The 18,103-nt window shown below is 37.4% G+C and overlaps 1 protein-coding gene across 7 annotated transcripts in view; it reads right to left on the minus strand.

The window, feature by feature from the left end:
• LOC115414966 (mitogen-activated protein kinase-binding protein 1-like) overlaps window positions 1–18,103 on the minus strand; it is a 52,054-nt gene that overhangs the window by 15,425 nt on the left and 18,526 nt on the right. For all 7 annotated transcript variants that reach the window (XM_030128348.1, XM_030128347.1, XM_030128350.1 and 4 more), the window contains exons 7-18: window positions 15,932–16,114; window positions 13,491–13,651; window positions 11,751–11,940; window positions 9,989–10,126; window positions 8,666–8,853; window positions 8,433–8,524; window positions 8,227–8,352; window positions 7,870–7,940; window positions 2,940–3,061; window positions 2,767–2,842; window positions 2,546–2,657; window positions 2,336–2,399 (exon numbers count right to left, since the gene is read on the minus strand). In XM_030128348.1, the coding sequence (XP_029984208.1) occupies window positions 2,336–2,399; window positions 2,546–2,657; window positions 2,767–2,842; window positions 2,940–3,061; window positions 7,870–7,940; window positions 8,227–8,352; window positions 8,433–8,524; window positions 8,666–8,853; window positions 9,989–10,126; window positions 11,751–11,940; window positions 13,491–13,651; window positions 15,932–16,114 (1,523 nt within the window). The remainder of the gene's footprint in view (window positions 1–2,335; window positions 2,400–2,545; window positions 2,658–2,766; window positions 2,843–2,939; window positions 3,062–7,869; window positions 7,941–8,226; window positions 8,353–8,432; window positions 8,525–8,665; window positions 8,854–9,988; window positions 10,127–11,750; window positions 11,941–13,490; window positions 13,652–15,931; window positions 16,115–18,103) is intronic.

An 18,103-nucleotide genomic window follows, 5' to 3' on the forward strand; every position in this document is an offset into this window, starting at 1 on the left:
TGAAATTAAATGGTTAAATATGTACGGTTGTGTTGACATTTTATTGACTACAAATGTGTTAGAACACGTTCATCTCAAAGATGAGTTCGTTCAGAATCAGCTTTATCACAAATCAACGGACGCGATGTTATTCACGTCTCATACATTCCCGTTGTGCTGTTTTCTCATTCGATCTCTGCTCAGTGCATTTGCCCGTAGACTGCAGGCGTCTATGGGCTTCAATGGGACTGAGTGGAACATTTTTTTTCATTGCCTCAAAACTGGACGGTAATTGGATAAATGCCACGATGTTGTCCCGCCCCCGGACGCTGGGCATCTCTGGGGGTCAATGGAGCTGTGGGTGGAGCTCGGCCGGGCTGGACACCAGAATCCCACGTGCTGATTGGATGATCAGTCAAAAGGCTGAATCCCGTTTGATTGACAGCTATTGTGAGATCTACTCCTTCACTGACACAGTTCAGTTTAATCCCATCGCACATTCTGCTGTGAAATGGAGAGAGAAACCACTACGAAATTACTCATTCATTTCTTGCACTGTAAATAAAACACACTCATTGTACTTCCTTGTTTCAATTTAACATAATTTCAGCGTTTTCTTGTTTCAGTTACATAATTTAATCATTTCTTGTTTGAGTTGAATATCGTTTTGTAGATAGTTAAATCAATCATACTGTCGGCTAGGTCGGGGTGAAAGGAGCATCTCTTGTTTAAAAAGGCTGTAGTCTTATATTCGCAACACAATAGGCCAAGGCAATCTAAGCAGCCTACCTCTGCTGGACATTGAGAGGACACTGGTCCAGTCCCTGGAAAAGACACCTACTTGGTACAATAAGGTCACTGAGCATTTTCTTAAAAAGGAACGGTGGGCTGAATGTATGTTTAAATAACTTGACAATTTTTTTTTTTGTTTGTTTTTGATATAAGCCGACAATGAGCTTCCCCTGTCTGAAAGACGAGCAGCCGCCACTGCTATACAGCTACATTAAATCACCAGATCCATTTTAACTGACCTTTCACACCCAAACCCAGAGTAGACTCACACATCCAGATCTCTACACTTACAAAACAGTCTGACAGTCTCATGAAACAGAAACATAACTGTGGGTCTGTTCAAAACCCCTACCATGTGCGACAAACTCTAAATCTATACTAATGTTCATTACACTTGTGTGTGTGTGTGTGTGTGTGTGTGTGTGTGTGTGTGTAAATAAACAGTAGACTATATCTTTCTGGCCACACTACTTAGAGTGTCATGTCACTTACCAGTTGGGGTATATAACATGATAACTGGACAATCTCACCTTGACTAGGATGTGTGTAATACAAAGCACTTCTGGTTTCAGACAAACTAAAAAATCTTTGATACCGTGTTGCAAATTTCCGTCATAGGATTAATAAAGAATTATCGTATCTTATCCTATTCCCATATCTAACCCTTTCAAAACAGTAAAACATAGATAGTAAAAGAGAAATACCGACAGAATAGGAGGATTGTTATTTATGTCTTATATTTTTAGCATGGTTTACTGTTATTTTCAGAACTGACTTTATTAGAGCCCTGCTTATTTTATCTTGTATATTCTAGTCTTATTCTGTTATGTATAGTACTGTGCATATTGGCTACACTAGTGTTTTTGCAAGGTTGAAATAAACATACATATTTATTTCTCACTCTCTTTTCTTCAGATACAACAAGAAAATACAGGAAATATGTGCACAGCCTTAAAAGACACATAAAACTGAACTAAATCAGTACTCAAGGCTAAAGTCACTATTTAGTGTGACCCCTGACCCCATGACAAGAAGCAGCACAAATAATTACAAACATTAGCTGAGTTAATGCAATAAATCCAATATTGTCTGGAAAAAAGGTTTATAGAAGCTGTTTTTTCACATAAACTTTTCTTTTTACTGCTGTACATACTTCCCATATATCCAGATTGTATCTTAATACAGATTGAGAAATGCATTATTAAACCATCAAACCTAATGTTAGACTAGGACTTTAGCACAGTACTGTCTGTGCACGTCTATGTCAGGATGGATGCCAAATCATTATCTGCAAATCAGTTCTCCCTCCAGAACAAACCTGACCTGACCGTTAGCCTACATTCAGAAAATCAATAGATTTAAGTGGTTGCTTCTTCTTTTTTTTTTTTTTTTTTTTATTTGCTCTTAAATTTTAAAGGCATCATGAATTTTCCCACATCCTTCCATCACTGTTTATTTTTAGAGCTGTGTTTGTTTTTTAGAGATACAGTCTATTTTTGCTGGATTCTCTCCAGTATAGTGCATAAATAAATGAGTAAATTCCACAGACAGATGTGTTCCTCACCTGTCACCTGATACAGAAATCAAATGTCTGCAGTCATTGGTAAACTTCATCCCAGTGACAATCTCTGTAAACCAAAAACAATGTGCTGTTAGGTGAATAATGGCCTCTGGAAATGTCAGCTGATAAATAAACATGTTCCTCTGCCCAGTTTGACAGAATAATACTGTATATGTGTATGTTAATGTGATGTTTATTTGTGTGTTGCATTACCAGAGTGTCCGAACATAGTGGCGACACACTCCCCAGTGTAAAAGTCAAAGATGCTGATGTTTTTATCGGAGGAGCTGGTGGCCACATATTGTCCTGACGGATCGATCTGAACCTACAAGGACAAAATACAAATTACTGAGGTGTTTAAACACTGTTTACATTGGGAGGTAACAGCCAGAGTACTTCTGAAGTGAGAGCTTTGTAGTGGTGGAAAACACTACCTTGAGCAGACTGCCATCTTCACTTAATGAACCTTTGTATAGTTTCTTCTGTTTTCCACTGTTGATGTTAAAAATTCTGGAGACAAGAGAGAGAAAAGAACATGAATACAAAACATTCCCAAGTGCAAATAAGTAGAGGAAAAAAAGCAGAGCTCAAAGGCTACCACAGCGACCTGATGCAGCGGTCCTGACAGCCAACGGCAGCGTATTTGCAGGTGGGGTCTACACCCATGTCATACAGAGTGGTCTTCCTCACCATGTGGTGAGAACGGCTGAACTCTGTTCCTCTGTCAGTCTGCACAACAGAAAGAAAAGGAAACGAGTGAAACTGAATCTTTAGTGATGATGGAAGCTGCGATTGCTGATAACAGAATCAGTTTATAGTAAATTGCATAGAAAAATAAAGGATTTTTACTTTGGTTTATCTTACAACTGATCACTAGAGCTAATCATTCTCTCTGATATTCTGATTTCAACTAATGAAGTGCTTTTAAATTCAGAAATTACAACAGTTTTAATAAGATCACGTCACAGTTTCTCTTTTTATCCTCTTACATCTCTCATCATTGTAGGTACTTAACTCTCTTGTCTTGTCTCTTTAACGGTCAACATGTTAGACCTCTAATAAATTAGTACAATTTAGTAGCAAAAAAAAAAAAAAAGGAATCTAATTGTAAACTGCAAGACACATCAAATTGTATTATTGAGTTTACTTTATTTCACGTATTTTGTTTTTATTGAGAAGCATCTATGTGATACAACAACCTCAATGTGGCCTCAGATTTTATGGACATTAAAAAACATTGTTGAGAACACACAAAACAAAAAATAATAATCCTAACACATGTAGCACAAAAGCTAGTCTTGAGAAGAAAGAGAATATTTCAACTCAAAAGTCTTTAGGCAGAGTGAGCGTTGCATAACAGTGAAGTAAATTTTATTACCCCGCCCCTTGAAGGGGAGGCAAGGGGTATTTTTTATGGTTCAGTTTGCTTGTTTATTTGTTAACACTCTAGCAGCAAAACTATTGGTTGAATTCATACCAAATTTGGTTTATAAATTGCTGTGACCCCGAATGGTAGGTCAAAGTTCAAAAATTTTTTTAAAGAATTTTTAAAATCTTCTCATTTACTCATAATGGGTGAAATATGTGCGAGGGGCAGGGTTTGTTGTGCCTGGCACCACTTGTTACTTATTGCTGATGAATGAATTAGCTAAAGGTCAACTCTGAAATATTTCTCACTTTTGTTTATAAGCAATAGAGTGAAGTGAGATATCAAGCAGATTTAGCAAGAAAAAGCGACAAAATAGAGGAATATTGTTTCACAGTGGTTATGTTCTAAAACATGTGTAACCTCCTACAAACCATTGCAAAACTCTACAGAAATGTTAAAATGAACACTACAGAAGCTGTGAAGGTACAAACTCACTGCCTAAAGGTTGACACCCACAAATGTCACAAACGCAGCAAAATGAAAGAAAATCTTAAATAAATGAGCGAATAAATAAATAAAAGCAGAGAATGATGTCCCTGCAGGTAAATTCACCACATTAAAATGAGGCAAAACTGCAAGGAAACAGTGTCAAAACCTTTGTGAATATATTTCTTTCATGTGCCATTATTTCAGATGCCAAATGCTTGCATGCTGATAGTAGCAGAATGCTGGAAATGAAATCATTATTAAAGTTAAACATTTAATAAACCAGTAAAGTACAGTTTAAAATGACTGCGTGCAGAGAAAAATAGAATTTTGTCATAGAAATAGAAAAGTAAAAAGAACAGTATGTCTATATTTTATGTTCCAGTATTTACATTTTGTTGTCCAATATAACGCTGAGGCTGTTGTAGTGTATTTGCCAACATTAATATATATTTATAAATAAATATGGGAGTAATATGGATGTATTAGCAGGAATGTAGTGGATGCATGAATGTGTGGGTGTTGTGTAAAAAAGTGCAGGCTCTAGTCTTTTGGAGACCTCGTTGGTCTGGTTGCTCAGTCAGAAATCTGCCAGAAAAGCAATGATTGAGGATTTGCTGATAACTGAACTCTGACATTTTCCATCTCTGCTTGGTTGTCTGAGTCTAGGTCTTGAATCTATGCGTACACTCAGAAATGCTAAATGGTAACTTGATCATTGAAGTTTTCTATGTGAAATTTAATGATCAAGTTGTGTCTCAACATCATAATATGCATCTTTAAAGTGTATATTTTGACAGGTATTAGGCAAAAAACATGTAGTATCTTCCTAGTTGTGAGATAAAATGAATTATTTCTGACATTTAACCCACATAAAATCAGTGCTTGTTCATGCATGGCCAATCATAAAGCCATGGTCTGAAGAGCAGACTACTATGGATCACTTTAAATCCCTAGAAAGACAAAGCAAAACAAAAGATGCTCATTAAGTTCAGTGAGAACACAGACCTGTCACAGCTAGTTTCCACAATGAGTAGACTGTAAATGTCTCGATGCTCAAGAGAAGTTTTAGTTCAGACTAACAAGCCATTGCTTTCAGAGCTCTACAAAACTTAATGTTCTGACTCAGAGCACTGGCCTGAATCACGTCTTCAGCTTCAGAAAAACGTCGTAACTTACGCAACTCTTACCAATTCAGAAAACTGCTCCAGTAACCTAGAAACAAATCTGAAGCAGAGAACGAAGCATTTCTGCCTGATCAGATCAGTTATAAAACTTATTTTTCTAAATGCTCCTTTTGTCACACTGGCTGTTTTGTAAATCTCCCTCAAAGACGCTAAATAGATTAGTGTTACTGTTCTGCAGCACATTCAGTCCTAATATGAACAAATGAACCAGGCTGAGCTCCTTACAACTGTATGCTTGTTAAAGACATGTTTTATTTGAATCGTTATGTTATTCTGTTGTATTTACAGTATCTGTCTCTAACAATAAGCACTAAGTCAGCTTAAAGCAGTCGTTTAATGGTGTTTTTAATGCAGTTACAGGAGAGGCAAGGTCTAAAATGGTTTATTATATTTTTATAATATGTGGTGTACTTTATTAAAACAAAAACATCACATAGCTTTTGCATTAAACAATCACTTAAAAGGGTTTTATGTAATTTTCCAAACTCTCAAGGGCAGGGTGAATTTGCATATCAGCAGACATTTACAGCTACCACAACCACCAACGAATCAATGCTCTGTATCCACAGACCATATCACTCATTAAATAAAGTATAAAATTCATTGTTAAACGCTATGCACATAGGTACTATGGTATTACTTCAAATAAAGAGCTCATAGTCTGTTATTTTGACAGTCAGACAAACCAACACTATTCTATATTACAAAAGCCAAGTGGCCTCTGCGTGCATGCATGTGTGTGGGTCTCGGGAATCACACAAAGTCCTCAAAGAGCTTATTGCTGAAGTTTGGTATACTAATGTATTTTTGGTCAAGGAAGACAGTAGCAAAAACGGCAAGTTGATAGGACCAGTATTTTGGGAGATACTAGTAATTTTGGAATACAATAGCCTTACAATCATAGTGCAATGCCCAGAACACTTTGGTGGTGACTGCTGGACAAATGTGCTACAGCATGCACGAGTACACAACAGCATAAAAACTACCACATCTAGAACCTGTGGATCCACATGGGTCAACATGCTAGTATCTTACAATCTGCATGTGCTGTGTCATCTGATAGTTTACATTATAGATGTTAGCTTAGCTCTGTTTTTACATAAAAATCTGCCACAGTAGGGGGGTGGGGGTGCCTCAGTTGGTACTGCAGGGAGACATACTTTAATGCGGAGGACCGGGGAGAAGGGGGGGTTGCTCACACGGAAATTCTGCATTGACATAGCATGCTGGTTGATGGTTGATATTGATACTTATAGAGACCTACGCCCACCATTTCTGTCTCTGCACCCCCCTCTCAGCGTACTCATTCCAAACGCCCCCTGGTGGTGTTGCAACACCCCCTGGGAGGCAGTACTGCCCCCGTTGAGAAACACTGATGTAGAAGAACATCATCAAACTACATTCTTTTCATTCAGAGCTGCATCCGGTGATCTAAGCAACGTCAGCGCTTCTAGCTTTTATCAATTTGTCCCTTTCTTTTCCTCTACAACATGTTTCTTAGTGATTCTCACACCATCTGGTCACTTTCTGACACTTCAGTCAAAGGCCCTGTGGTGCTAGTTTTCCTCACCATGGGAGACCGGCAGAGTGACTCACTACTCCCCCTAGTGGTCACATAAATCCACCTGCCCATCAGTGTAAATGGTGGTCAGTGTAAATAAATTCAGTTCATATCTCTATAATCCAGTACGTTGACATGCTTGACAGAACTTCAGCACTATATTCTGAACACTATAATGATAGTTTTATGCTGCGTTTCCACTACGTGGTATCGGCTCCACTCAACTCGACTCTGCCTTTTTGCGTTTCCATTACAAAAAAGGACCTGGAATCTGGTACCCGGTACTAGTTTTTTGGTATCACCTCCGCTGGGGTTCCAAGACTGGGGACCAGATACTGAAACGTGATGTGTAAACACTGATTGGTCAGAGAGTTGTCTCTGTGACCTGCTGTTTTACAAAAACCAGATGCGGAAGTTGACAGTAAATGTAGCGGTAGGTTAATCCACATGATGACAGCCCAAAAAACTACACCATTCAGTCAGGAGATTCAGTCTTTGGTGGCCGACGTAAAAATTCAGCATGAGTTTGACGAGACAACACGCAACGAGCGGATTTGTCAGTGACTCTCTGAGCAGATGACACGGAAGTAATGTGCTGAATCGCTATGATGTCCAGGTACTGTAAAGTGGGTAGTATCCTGTAATGGAAACGGTCTCCAGGAATAGTATCTGGTACCCGAGTCAAGTCAAGCCGAGTCGAGTTGAGCTGGTTCCATGTAGTGGAAACGCGGCATTAGATCATATTTGAATATTTTAAAGTAGAAATACTACATATAACATCATTAATAAGCCATAATATGACTATATGATGTGGCAGTTACATTGTGGCACTAATGTAGATAAGTTCAGTGGATCTTTTACAAAAATGAGGCCTCCTGAAAGATGAAGGTGATCACTGCAAGGAAAGAAACCGACAGGCTGAGTCTTGTCCTACCTTGTGCGCAGTGCGAAAATAGATACTCTTGTCCGCCCCACAGCTGATCATCCTCACCTTGTTGTCATTGGCTGAAGAAGAACAAAAATGATCTCGGGATTACATTTTCAGCAAAGTTGAGGTTCAAAGATTTAGCAAATCCAAGTTGAAACCCCAGACTGCAAACTACAAATGCTTAAGGAAATAAACGTGGAGAGGGCTTTGCAAAAAACAAACAAAGCTACACATGTATAGTTGTCATCCATTATTTAAACAGGAAGCACTGTGAGCTAAATAAAAGAGGGACTGAGCATAGATGAAAGCGAGGATTAAAACAAGATTAGCTGTCAGATGTTGACAGTGTCTCAAGTGGCTCACCAGCAAAGCGGACGGCTGTTATGGATGAAGAGTGCTCGTCGAGTGTCTGCACCAGACTGTAGTCATCCTCAGCATCTAAAACGTGGATCAAACGGTCTCTGCTAGCTGTGGCCAGCAGCTTCAGCCCTGACAGTGAGAAGACACAAATGTTTATACTCATTCCCATCATTCTATCAAATAGCACCATCCTGTCCCCCCACACAGACCTGTTTCTGGTTTACTGTACTCCAGACACAGGATTTCAGCATCATGGGCCTCCACTTTCAGGATCTCCTCCATGCTGCTGAGGTCATGAACTCTGCAGAAGAAATATACACACACATTTTTTTTTTGAGGATAGCGGTCGCTTGGTTTGCAGTTTGGGGACATTTTGAGGCAGGCCCAGATAATCACTCTCTGTGTTTAGTCCACAGTCTATATTTAAGCACTCATGTCCTACCTCAACATCCCATTGCGATCTCCAGATGCCAGGTGTTTGCCGTCTGGACTGACACAGATGGTCCTGATGCCTGTCCTGTTTTCTGCTGTCTGTCCATCCCCTGATTTATCGGCATTTGAATTTGTCGTACTTTCTGGATCTAACAAGGCAGCTGTGTTTCCATCTATGTACAATATGTTGAGCAAATCCTGCGAAGCAAAGATGAATAAAAAAATAAATAAATCACTGATCACTGCAAAGATATGTCGTTCTAAAGGTTCAATACATGATATTTAATTATATCAGTCCCCACCCTCTGCTACAGTGGCCACAAGAGAAGCCCACATGAGTATTTATTTTGCTTGTCTTTTCAGGCCATTTTACTTAAAGCTGCAACACTTGATTTTTTTAGCATCATTGGGCCGAAATCCAATTGTTACCTTTTTTGCATACAATTAAATTCAATTCATTTTTATTTATAGAGGGCCAATATCACAAAAAAGTCGCCTCACAGGGGTTTACAGAAATTGTTGAATTGATTTAAAAAAAACACAATGAAAATGAACAAACAGTCAAGTAATCAGTGACTAAACAGTTGATGAAGCAAATGGATCAATGTCCCAAGCATCCCCTGTCCTTAGACCCTCCTTCTCGGCAAGGAAAAACTCCAAAAAAACCCAGTGGGACACACTGTGGGAACAATAATTTCAGTGATCTGAGAGGACATGAGCTCTGCATCTACTCAGGCTGTAGAAAATCAACCTGTGATGCCCCACAGCTGACAGCTGTAATTACCAATCAATGATCCAATGCTCTTATATGTGTCTCAACACCAAAGTTCGGAAAAGCGGCCTCAGGTTAATCTTTATTAATATTCTGTCTGTTTATTTGGACTGACAGGAGAAAGCTGCAGAGGGAAGGTATATTGAATTTTTTTAATATTCTTTTTTCTCTCCCTAATTTCAGCTCCTACAGCTTTAAGGGGAGATTAACTCTACAAACATAGAAGTTGACAGTAATGCACTAAACGCTGCTATAAAGTGGAAAAATAGACAAAATTAAGTCCACTCTACTACTGAGCTACAGAACAAAACACAACATGACAGACTCTGTAACTGGCAACTCACTCCCTCTGTAGATATAAAAGGCTCATTCTGCAATAATAAAAACACAACTCGTCTCATTTTTGTGCCATTATACACTAATGAAAACATAATAGTGAATATTATGTCCTATTTCTTCAATTAGATCCTCAAAAAGGCCACTAAATCTGACACACTGGACTTTAAAATGAACATTGTCTTGTGTATAAAACATAGATATGGTCTATAACGTCAAACTCACACTGCTGAGGATGTTCTGAGAATGAATATGGGTTTGTGTCCAATCCTCCATGCGCCACACTCTGATTGTATTATCAGCTGAGCAGCTCAGGAATGCACCTGAGGACAGCCCCGATTCCCCAGAAACATCTGGGAACATCTGAAGGTGGATAAGAGAAATGGAGAGATGTAGACAATACAATGTTAGTAGGATTTATTGACAAAATTCAACCAGCTCAGGGCCACGTGTACTTTCGTTACTTCCATGTGGTACTTGAAAAGGAGATTTGACAACAATACAATATAAATCTACATGCATCTGTTAACATGGACTTGTTAATCTAATGTGGTTACAAATTAACTTGTAACTAACTTTTAAGTTCTATTTACTGCTCAGTGTGAAATAAATACTCTAAAAATAAGAATGAGCAGTTAGTCATCATTTCCATTTTGCAGAATAAGTGACAGCTGTATAAGTAAAATGTAAAATGCATTGCATTGCGTTGTGGGACTGCCAGGTGAAGGTAATGTGCTTGCTGTGGATACTACTTACATCCAGATATAGTTAGTAGTGAATGATTTATGAAGGAGGTGAAACCTTTTGACTTTACATGTTGCAACTGAGAGTATGTGCACAAGTTAGCAAGAAAGCAGAAAAAGAGAGTTTGTACTTAATGTAATTTGTAAGTATTTCACATAGAAAGCTAAAGTATCAGATAAATGCCAGAAAAGGTTAATCTAATACACAGGTGACAAACATGTGGCCCGGGGGCCAAATCCGGCCCACCAAAGGGTCCAGTCTGGCCCCTTGGGATGAATTTGTGAAATGCAGAAATTACACTGAAAACATTAATCATTTTAGTTCAGATTCCACATACAGACCAATTTAATCTCAAGTGGGTCGGAACCGTAAAATACTATCATAATAACCTATAAATACTCACAACTCTAAATTTTTTTCTTTGTAAATGTAGACATTTTCATGTCATTTTACAGTATTTACACTAAAACAAACTATCATTTCACAAAAACACAAAAAACCTCAACAAATATGAACATTTTAAAATGTCTGAAGTGTAATTTTAACAGTATTCTGCCTGTTATTTTATGTTTTGTGTATTTGCTGGTCCACTGTGACCTGTAAGTTGTAATTTACATGTTTAAATGATAAACTGGGATATTGTTAAAAATTGCACTTAATTTTCTTAAGAAATTTCAGTTGGTTCATGTTATTCACATTGTTTTAAAGGATAGTTTGTAGATGTAAACATTTTCATCACAAAATTTTACTTTTTTTGCTCTAAAACATAGAGAAAAATTTGGAGATGACATTATTTATATATTATGATGTTATTATTTTACTGGTCCGGCCCACTTCAATTCAAATTTAGCTTAATGTGGCCCCTGAACTAAAATGAGTTTGACATCCCTGATCTAATTGATTGATGATAGAGAATGAAAATGATAAAAAAGCTAAAAGTATGACTATATAGCTGAAATAGTAGGTTGTTTGCAGCTGTTATTGTGGAGTTGAATGAAAAATATTGACACGTTATGTAATTATTAGTGTTAAAAATATTTAGCTTACAGGCCATATGAGCAGAATTTAAGAGGTCAGCAAAGGGGTACGTTATCTGGTTGCACTCCATAGGAGATCATAGCACTAAATCAATAATCTAAGGAATGATGCAATCTGCTGTTTTGTTATAGACTGTGGTTTGAAACACTGCATCACGTGTCAGAGTGTTTTAAAAGCCATTTTCTTTCACCCTGTGTGTGTTTACCTCAAGGTCCCAGACACAGGCTGCATGGAAGAGGGCAGAGTGCACCTTCCCCACCCTGTTCACATCTCTCACGTCCCACACATACAGGCTGTGGTCGTTATACACACAGCTGAGCCAGTGGCTGATGGGGTCATACGTAACAGCAATGGAGTCTGGGTATCGGGCGTCCGTCTTAGAGCAAAACAGTTGGCTGAAGGGAGACAGGTTTGGAATACTAGTTATAAGAGGCAGATGCTCAGGAAGAATGAACCCTTAGGAGTTCTTAGATTTCCAAATCATATAAACAATTTAAAGGAGTGATATTTTGCTTTTTTAAAATGGAATTATGCATTTTAAACCATTTCCCTGTGGTCTACATAAACTGTAAATGCTATGCTTGGGTCTGAATTCTTCAGTAATTCAACTCCACAGGTCCATCTTCAACACTATTTCTGAGTAATGACACTAGAAAGGTTGTTTTGAGCGCTGGCCCTTTGAATCCAAATGAGCCACTTCACGCCCCACTCCCTATAGATTGTTGACTGTGCTTTCTGTCTATTCAGCCACTTGTGTTCGTTAATACAACCTACAACTGAACATTTTAGGCTATCGGCACAAAGTTTGGACATATTTTCAGTATGGACTACAACCGTTGCTGCTGAAAAACAATTATGGCGTACTCGAAGAAATGTTCGTCGGAAGTCTTGACCTTACATGTGAAATATCGTGACGTTACTAGTTAAAAATTAAGCAGGAACTGAAGCAGGTTGTAGAAATCCACTCATTTATTTGCCACAATGAATATAAAGATAGCTTTGCATAATTCGAACTTTTTGAACTATTAGAGTCCCCAAATACACAAATAAATGTACCAAAGACTAATAAAAGTGGGTTTAGCAAAATATGACCCTTTCAAGATGATGTAGCAGGAAAACGCAGCCTCGCTGAGTCTTTCTTTCAAATTGTGTGGAAAGTGCAGATGTCAAAGTACTACTGTGAAGTTAAAAACAAGAAAAAAACAGTCTCATGATACGGAATAAAAACATAATTTTCCACAATATTGTCATCACATTTAGTACGTGTTCGGTGCAGGAAGAGACAGTAAAATTGGGTTTTTAAGGGAAGTGCTTGAAACCAGAAAGTGCTTGCATTAAAAAAAAAAAAGTCACCGCATTTGGTGGAAAAGGAAAAGTGCACTACATCAACCAATCAGATGTGTGGGATCTTGTGACACCTGATTGCTTTTGTAAATAGTTGTATATACTTTTCTGAGTTGTAAAAATGGTTAAAATGAACATGTTTGTGGCATCGTATTGTGACACTAAATTGTTTTTGTAAATAGTTGTACATAGTATTCCTAATAAACACTTGAGGCATTGCCTGAATTTTTATGTAAATAGCTGTATATAACTGTTATTTGCTAAATATGTAACTTTTTTTGGACATTTTCAAAATATATGCTCATTCTAAGTTATAAAAATGGTTTGTTCAACATGTTTTTGGTGAAAAAGTGTAAAGAATCTAGCTTTTCCTTCCCCAGTTTCATGTTTGTTATGCGATTTTAGGTTCGGTGTGTTCATAAAACATGTCAAATGAAAAGAATAATTGTAAAGTCACACAGAGGAGGTTGTACTGACATAAAGTATTTAAAAACAGCCAAAATATACACAGCTACGAGTTAGAGTGGAGTGTATAAGAAGCAGTATAAATAGAGTATTTGATCCTGCTGGGGATTAATGCCAGGGAGAGGCTGTTCTTCACCTGGCCTCGGTGATGGCGGAGACGTCAGATCCGAGGGGGTGGGGCCGAGGCAGGGTGCAGACAAAGCGCAGGTCGGTGGAGTTGAAGCCTCGCACTGTTCCGTCAGCGCAGCCACAAAAGATCAGGTCCTCCGACAGAGACAGAGAGTGAGCCACGCCCGTCTAACAAGCAAAACACAACATACACACAATAGGCAATCACATCAGCTCTGTTATTTACAGATAACAGTACTGAGACGGGCAAGTCTGTCCATAATAATTTAATGTTAAACAGTAAAGTGGTTCAACTCTGACCGCTGGTAACTATCCACCGAATGAAAACATACATTTGTATTCTGTCAGCCTCCAAAAGAAGGTAAATTATATCCCTGCGAATGAAAGATAATACAGTTTTGTCCGTATCCACAGCTACCCTGCCTGTCAGTAAAGATAAAGGTTAAGACAGTTGCAGTAGAACATAAATGCGTCCTCACTGGAATGCGTCCAAAAACTTCCTGTACTTGTCCTTGTCCCAGCTGCTAATCCGTCTCTGATCCCTTTACAGAAGGCAGGAACAGGACCCACATATCGTCATCAATTCTTAATTAAACCCCACAGCTGGACACCGACTATTAGCTTTATTTGACATACACAACGCAGTACTGAAGCAGCAGATCCTAAGAGCTTTAGCAGAGGGACTCCTTTTTTGTCCTCTTGCTTAACCTAGAGGCTTCTTCAGTTCTATTTGGTGGGAAGAGTAGAACCAAAAAAAGTCCAGTTACGTTCTGCTTAAGCTCTTAGGATTACCATGACCTTGTTGAGATGACAGAGAACGTGCATAAATACAAGGCAGATGAATAAATTCGCTGTAGCCCTTGCAGTGAACGTCAAGAGAAATCCCATGCTATATTTGCACTTGATGAATCAATAACACGTCTTCTGAAGGTAGAAATTAAAATGTAAAGGTGTGAAATGTGTCAGAATTAATTCGAGGTCTGTAATGAAGTGAAGTGACTTGAAAAAAAAAGAAAAAAAAAAAGACTGGAGTTTTACGTAAATAACTTCCTTTCAGAGAACACGCCTATTAATTTTAACCACACATATGTAATTGTTCTCTCAATCAAAACAATAATAGGTGTAATCATAGGTGGTAACAGGAAGAAGTGTGGGATCATGGGAGTTTTCCACTGAAAATCTATCTGAAATCTATCTGGGGCAAATATGTTTACAGGCATAATAATGCTTTACGTCTGGTGATGTACGTTTGAATAATGTCATTTTATTCTAATGAAGAAGCCACTGTTCAAAGCTGCTCATTTTAGTAACATTATCTTTGTATGCAGTTGACAGGCTTCAAAAATAAAAAGGCTGTTACACTAAATAGGATTTCTCTGAATTTTAGCATTCTAATAAACATTTAATGTAAAGCAAGTATTAAAGTCAACAAAATATTTAACACAAACCTAGTCATTTTCACATATTTCATTGCAGAAACATTACATGTTATAACACTGATAATCATATTACATCAAAAAAATCATAGTGTTGCTTAATTATTGTGAACATTTTGTGAAAAATGAATAAAGACACATAAAATATTTTCTTTACAAATGTAATGAATCCCAGTAACAAGTAAGACATGAATTTGAGAATGCATGAATTTGAGAATGTCTAATGTTGAAAAACAATAGAAACAATTAACCCTTTTGTGCATGAAATGTTAATAAACTGGTGGTATTTTTGACATAAAACATATTCAGTCTGATTTCTTTAATATCTTATTTCTTTAGCATAATGCTCAGATATTCACTGTAGTGGATTCCATGGATCAACAGTTGAACATGTAACGGTATCATTTTTTAAGCATGTACACATCCATAAAGCTCTTTCCACAAGGAGAATATATCACCGCTTTAAGAAAAAATATAATTTCAGTGTAAAATGCATCTCTCCACTGTGGTGAATGTCATGAATCAGTGATTATATTCTGGGAAACCTCCGCCATTGAAGGAAAATGACAAAACTCATAAGGATTAAACTGTAAACAAACTATTCCCTAAACTGTAGCTTATTGAGATTGAGATTTCTTTGTAACCACATTTTGGAATCATTAAACAATATATCAGGATAAGACACGACTTTATTTATCCCACAGCGGGGAAATTCAAGTGTCACAGCAGCATTTACAGCAAAGTGAGAGTAAGATATTAGAAAACACAATGGCACAATTAAGAGTTAGGGTCATTACTGCAAATAATTTGGCTTCAATTAAAATTTGAATAACTGTCCACTGCAGTAAAGTCATGCATGAAAGGGTTAATATTCACTGGTGGTCTAATAATTAAATCCAAAGCTGCAAAATACATGATGACACATTATTATTATCACCTGCCTCACTCTGACGTGGGTTAAAGCAACTCCTGGAGTAAAACTGCTGTTTACTTTAACCTGTCAGTCACTCACCCGCAGGTCCACCCACTTGTCCAGCATCCTCTTGCTGTTAAACTCACACAACAGGCCAGAGGAGGTAATGCAGAAGGTGGAGTCCGACTGAGGGCCCCGCCCACAGGCCACATCACAGAAGAAGTTGTTTTTCAGCTCTCCCAGCAGCCCTGAGCGACCCAGCAGAGGCACAGGAGCACTGGCCTACATAGCACAGAGGAACCAGGGTTAGACCTCAGACTGCGGTGATTAAAGCCGAATAATAGCTGTGTTCCTCTACTTGGATTTAAGGGTGGGCGATACTGGGAATTTTGGTGTTGATCCAATACCAAGTAAATACAGGGCTAGTACTGCTGATACCGATACTTTTTACTTGAAATGTCATGACCATTGAATATTTTGTGATTTTGCCTTTAGTTAGTTGATTATGATCATGATAAAACACAGGACACATTTTAGGCAAATAAACATGCTTTTTATTAACTAACTACAATATAAAACAATTTAACAGTATAAAAATAATAAAATAATTCCCCTTTTAAATTTGCGGTGTTGCGTCACATGTGGCAGTTTCCCTGTCAGCTGAACTGAATAAGCTCCACACAGCGCTTCTCTTTCTCTCTGCCATCACAGACTGCTCTCAGTCAGTGCTCTGACTCTCTGCTCTCCAGCGGGGGGGGGGGGGGTTATGAAGGTAGAATTGTTTCTTTATTACTTAATCCCAAAAAAGTTGTTTTAATAAAAAAATAAAAAATAAAAAATTTTCAATCTAAAAAAACTTCACTTCAATCAAAGAAAAAAGTGTGTGAATGCAAAAAAAATATTTCAGACCCAAAAAATTGCATTTGAACACTTTTTTTTTTTTTTATAGAAATGGGTGTTTTGATTGAAGTGAGTTAGTTTTTGATTAAAAATATTTTTTTTTGGTTTAAGTAGCTTTTTTTTAATTGAATAATAAAGAAACAAATCTACCTTCATGGGGGGGAGGGGCAAAGTGTGCATGAGAGAGAGAGAGAAAGAGAGAGAGAGAGAGAGAGAGAGAGAGAGACTGACTTGGAGAGAAGCTGCATTTGCATGAACTCTGGGGAAATTCAAGCAATTTGCTGGACGTATAGAAGAGAAACTGCAACAAAAGTATTGATCTCATCACGCTGGTATTGATCCGATATTGATACACACCTTGGTATCAATACTATAGAGATTAAGATCGATTCGCCCAGCCCTACTAGGATTAAAAGTTTCTCTATGTCTAAGATTTGCTCATGCACATACAGTAGCTGATGGCATTTCTAACCAATATCTGTTTTGCAGCTGTAAAATGTACACCTTTTTGTTGTTCCACTATTATACAACCTTGAAATTTTTGACAATGCATGTAAAAAAATAAAACCAATGAGGAGCAACAGAGTTTTAGTACTTTTCTAAGATGACTGGTATTCTTAGTGTGAATAGTGTGATTTTGTAAAGACAAAGGTGTGAAGTTAATGTGAGTTGGACATTTTCAGGCCAAATATTGTTTTTACACTTTTTATCAAGTAACCAGCAAGACCACAAACATGCACGTTTTGAGAAAATACATGACAGCACTGTATATTACAGTTCAACAATAACAAGGTAATAGGGATGTAACGATATGAAAATTTCATATTATGGTTATTGTGACCAAAATTATAACGGTTATCATTATTATCGCGGTATTGTTGAAATTGTGCTCAAAATGTTCAAAAAGTACTGATACACACACTGAAATAATTTAACCAAGTTGTACTTCAAAATAACACAAAAAACAAATAAAATAATTGGCACAATGTACCCTCTGTTGCAGAAACATTTAAATATTAACCCTTAGTGGTCTGAGCCTATTTTGTCCATTTCTCAGTCCTTTTGATTTTGCCTTTATATACTATATAAACAAATGTTTACTATACCCATGTTTGGAATCTGTTTTTTCAGCACAACTTCATTTATATCATCTGGCTATTATTATTTTTTTCCATTTTAACCTACTATATCAACATAAAAGGACAGAAAACACACAAAAAAAATATAAAATCCAATCTGAAAAATGTATATAATTTATTGCATAAATAACACAAAGATACTTAACAAACCTTTTCAAAGACTTTAAAAGCGAATAATGGTTCCAAATATTAGGTATAGAAAATTAAAATTGTAATGAATTAAAACTATACT

Source organism: Sphaeramia orbicularis, chromosome 24 (genome assembly GCF_902148855.1).
Source record: "Sphaeramia orbicularis chromosome 24, fSphaOr1.1, whole genome shotgun sequence".
Classification (NCBI taxonomy): domain Eukaryota; kingdom Metazoa; phylum Chordata; class Actinopteri; order Kurtiformes; family Apogonidae; genus Sphaeramia; species Sphaeramia orbicularis.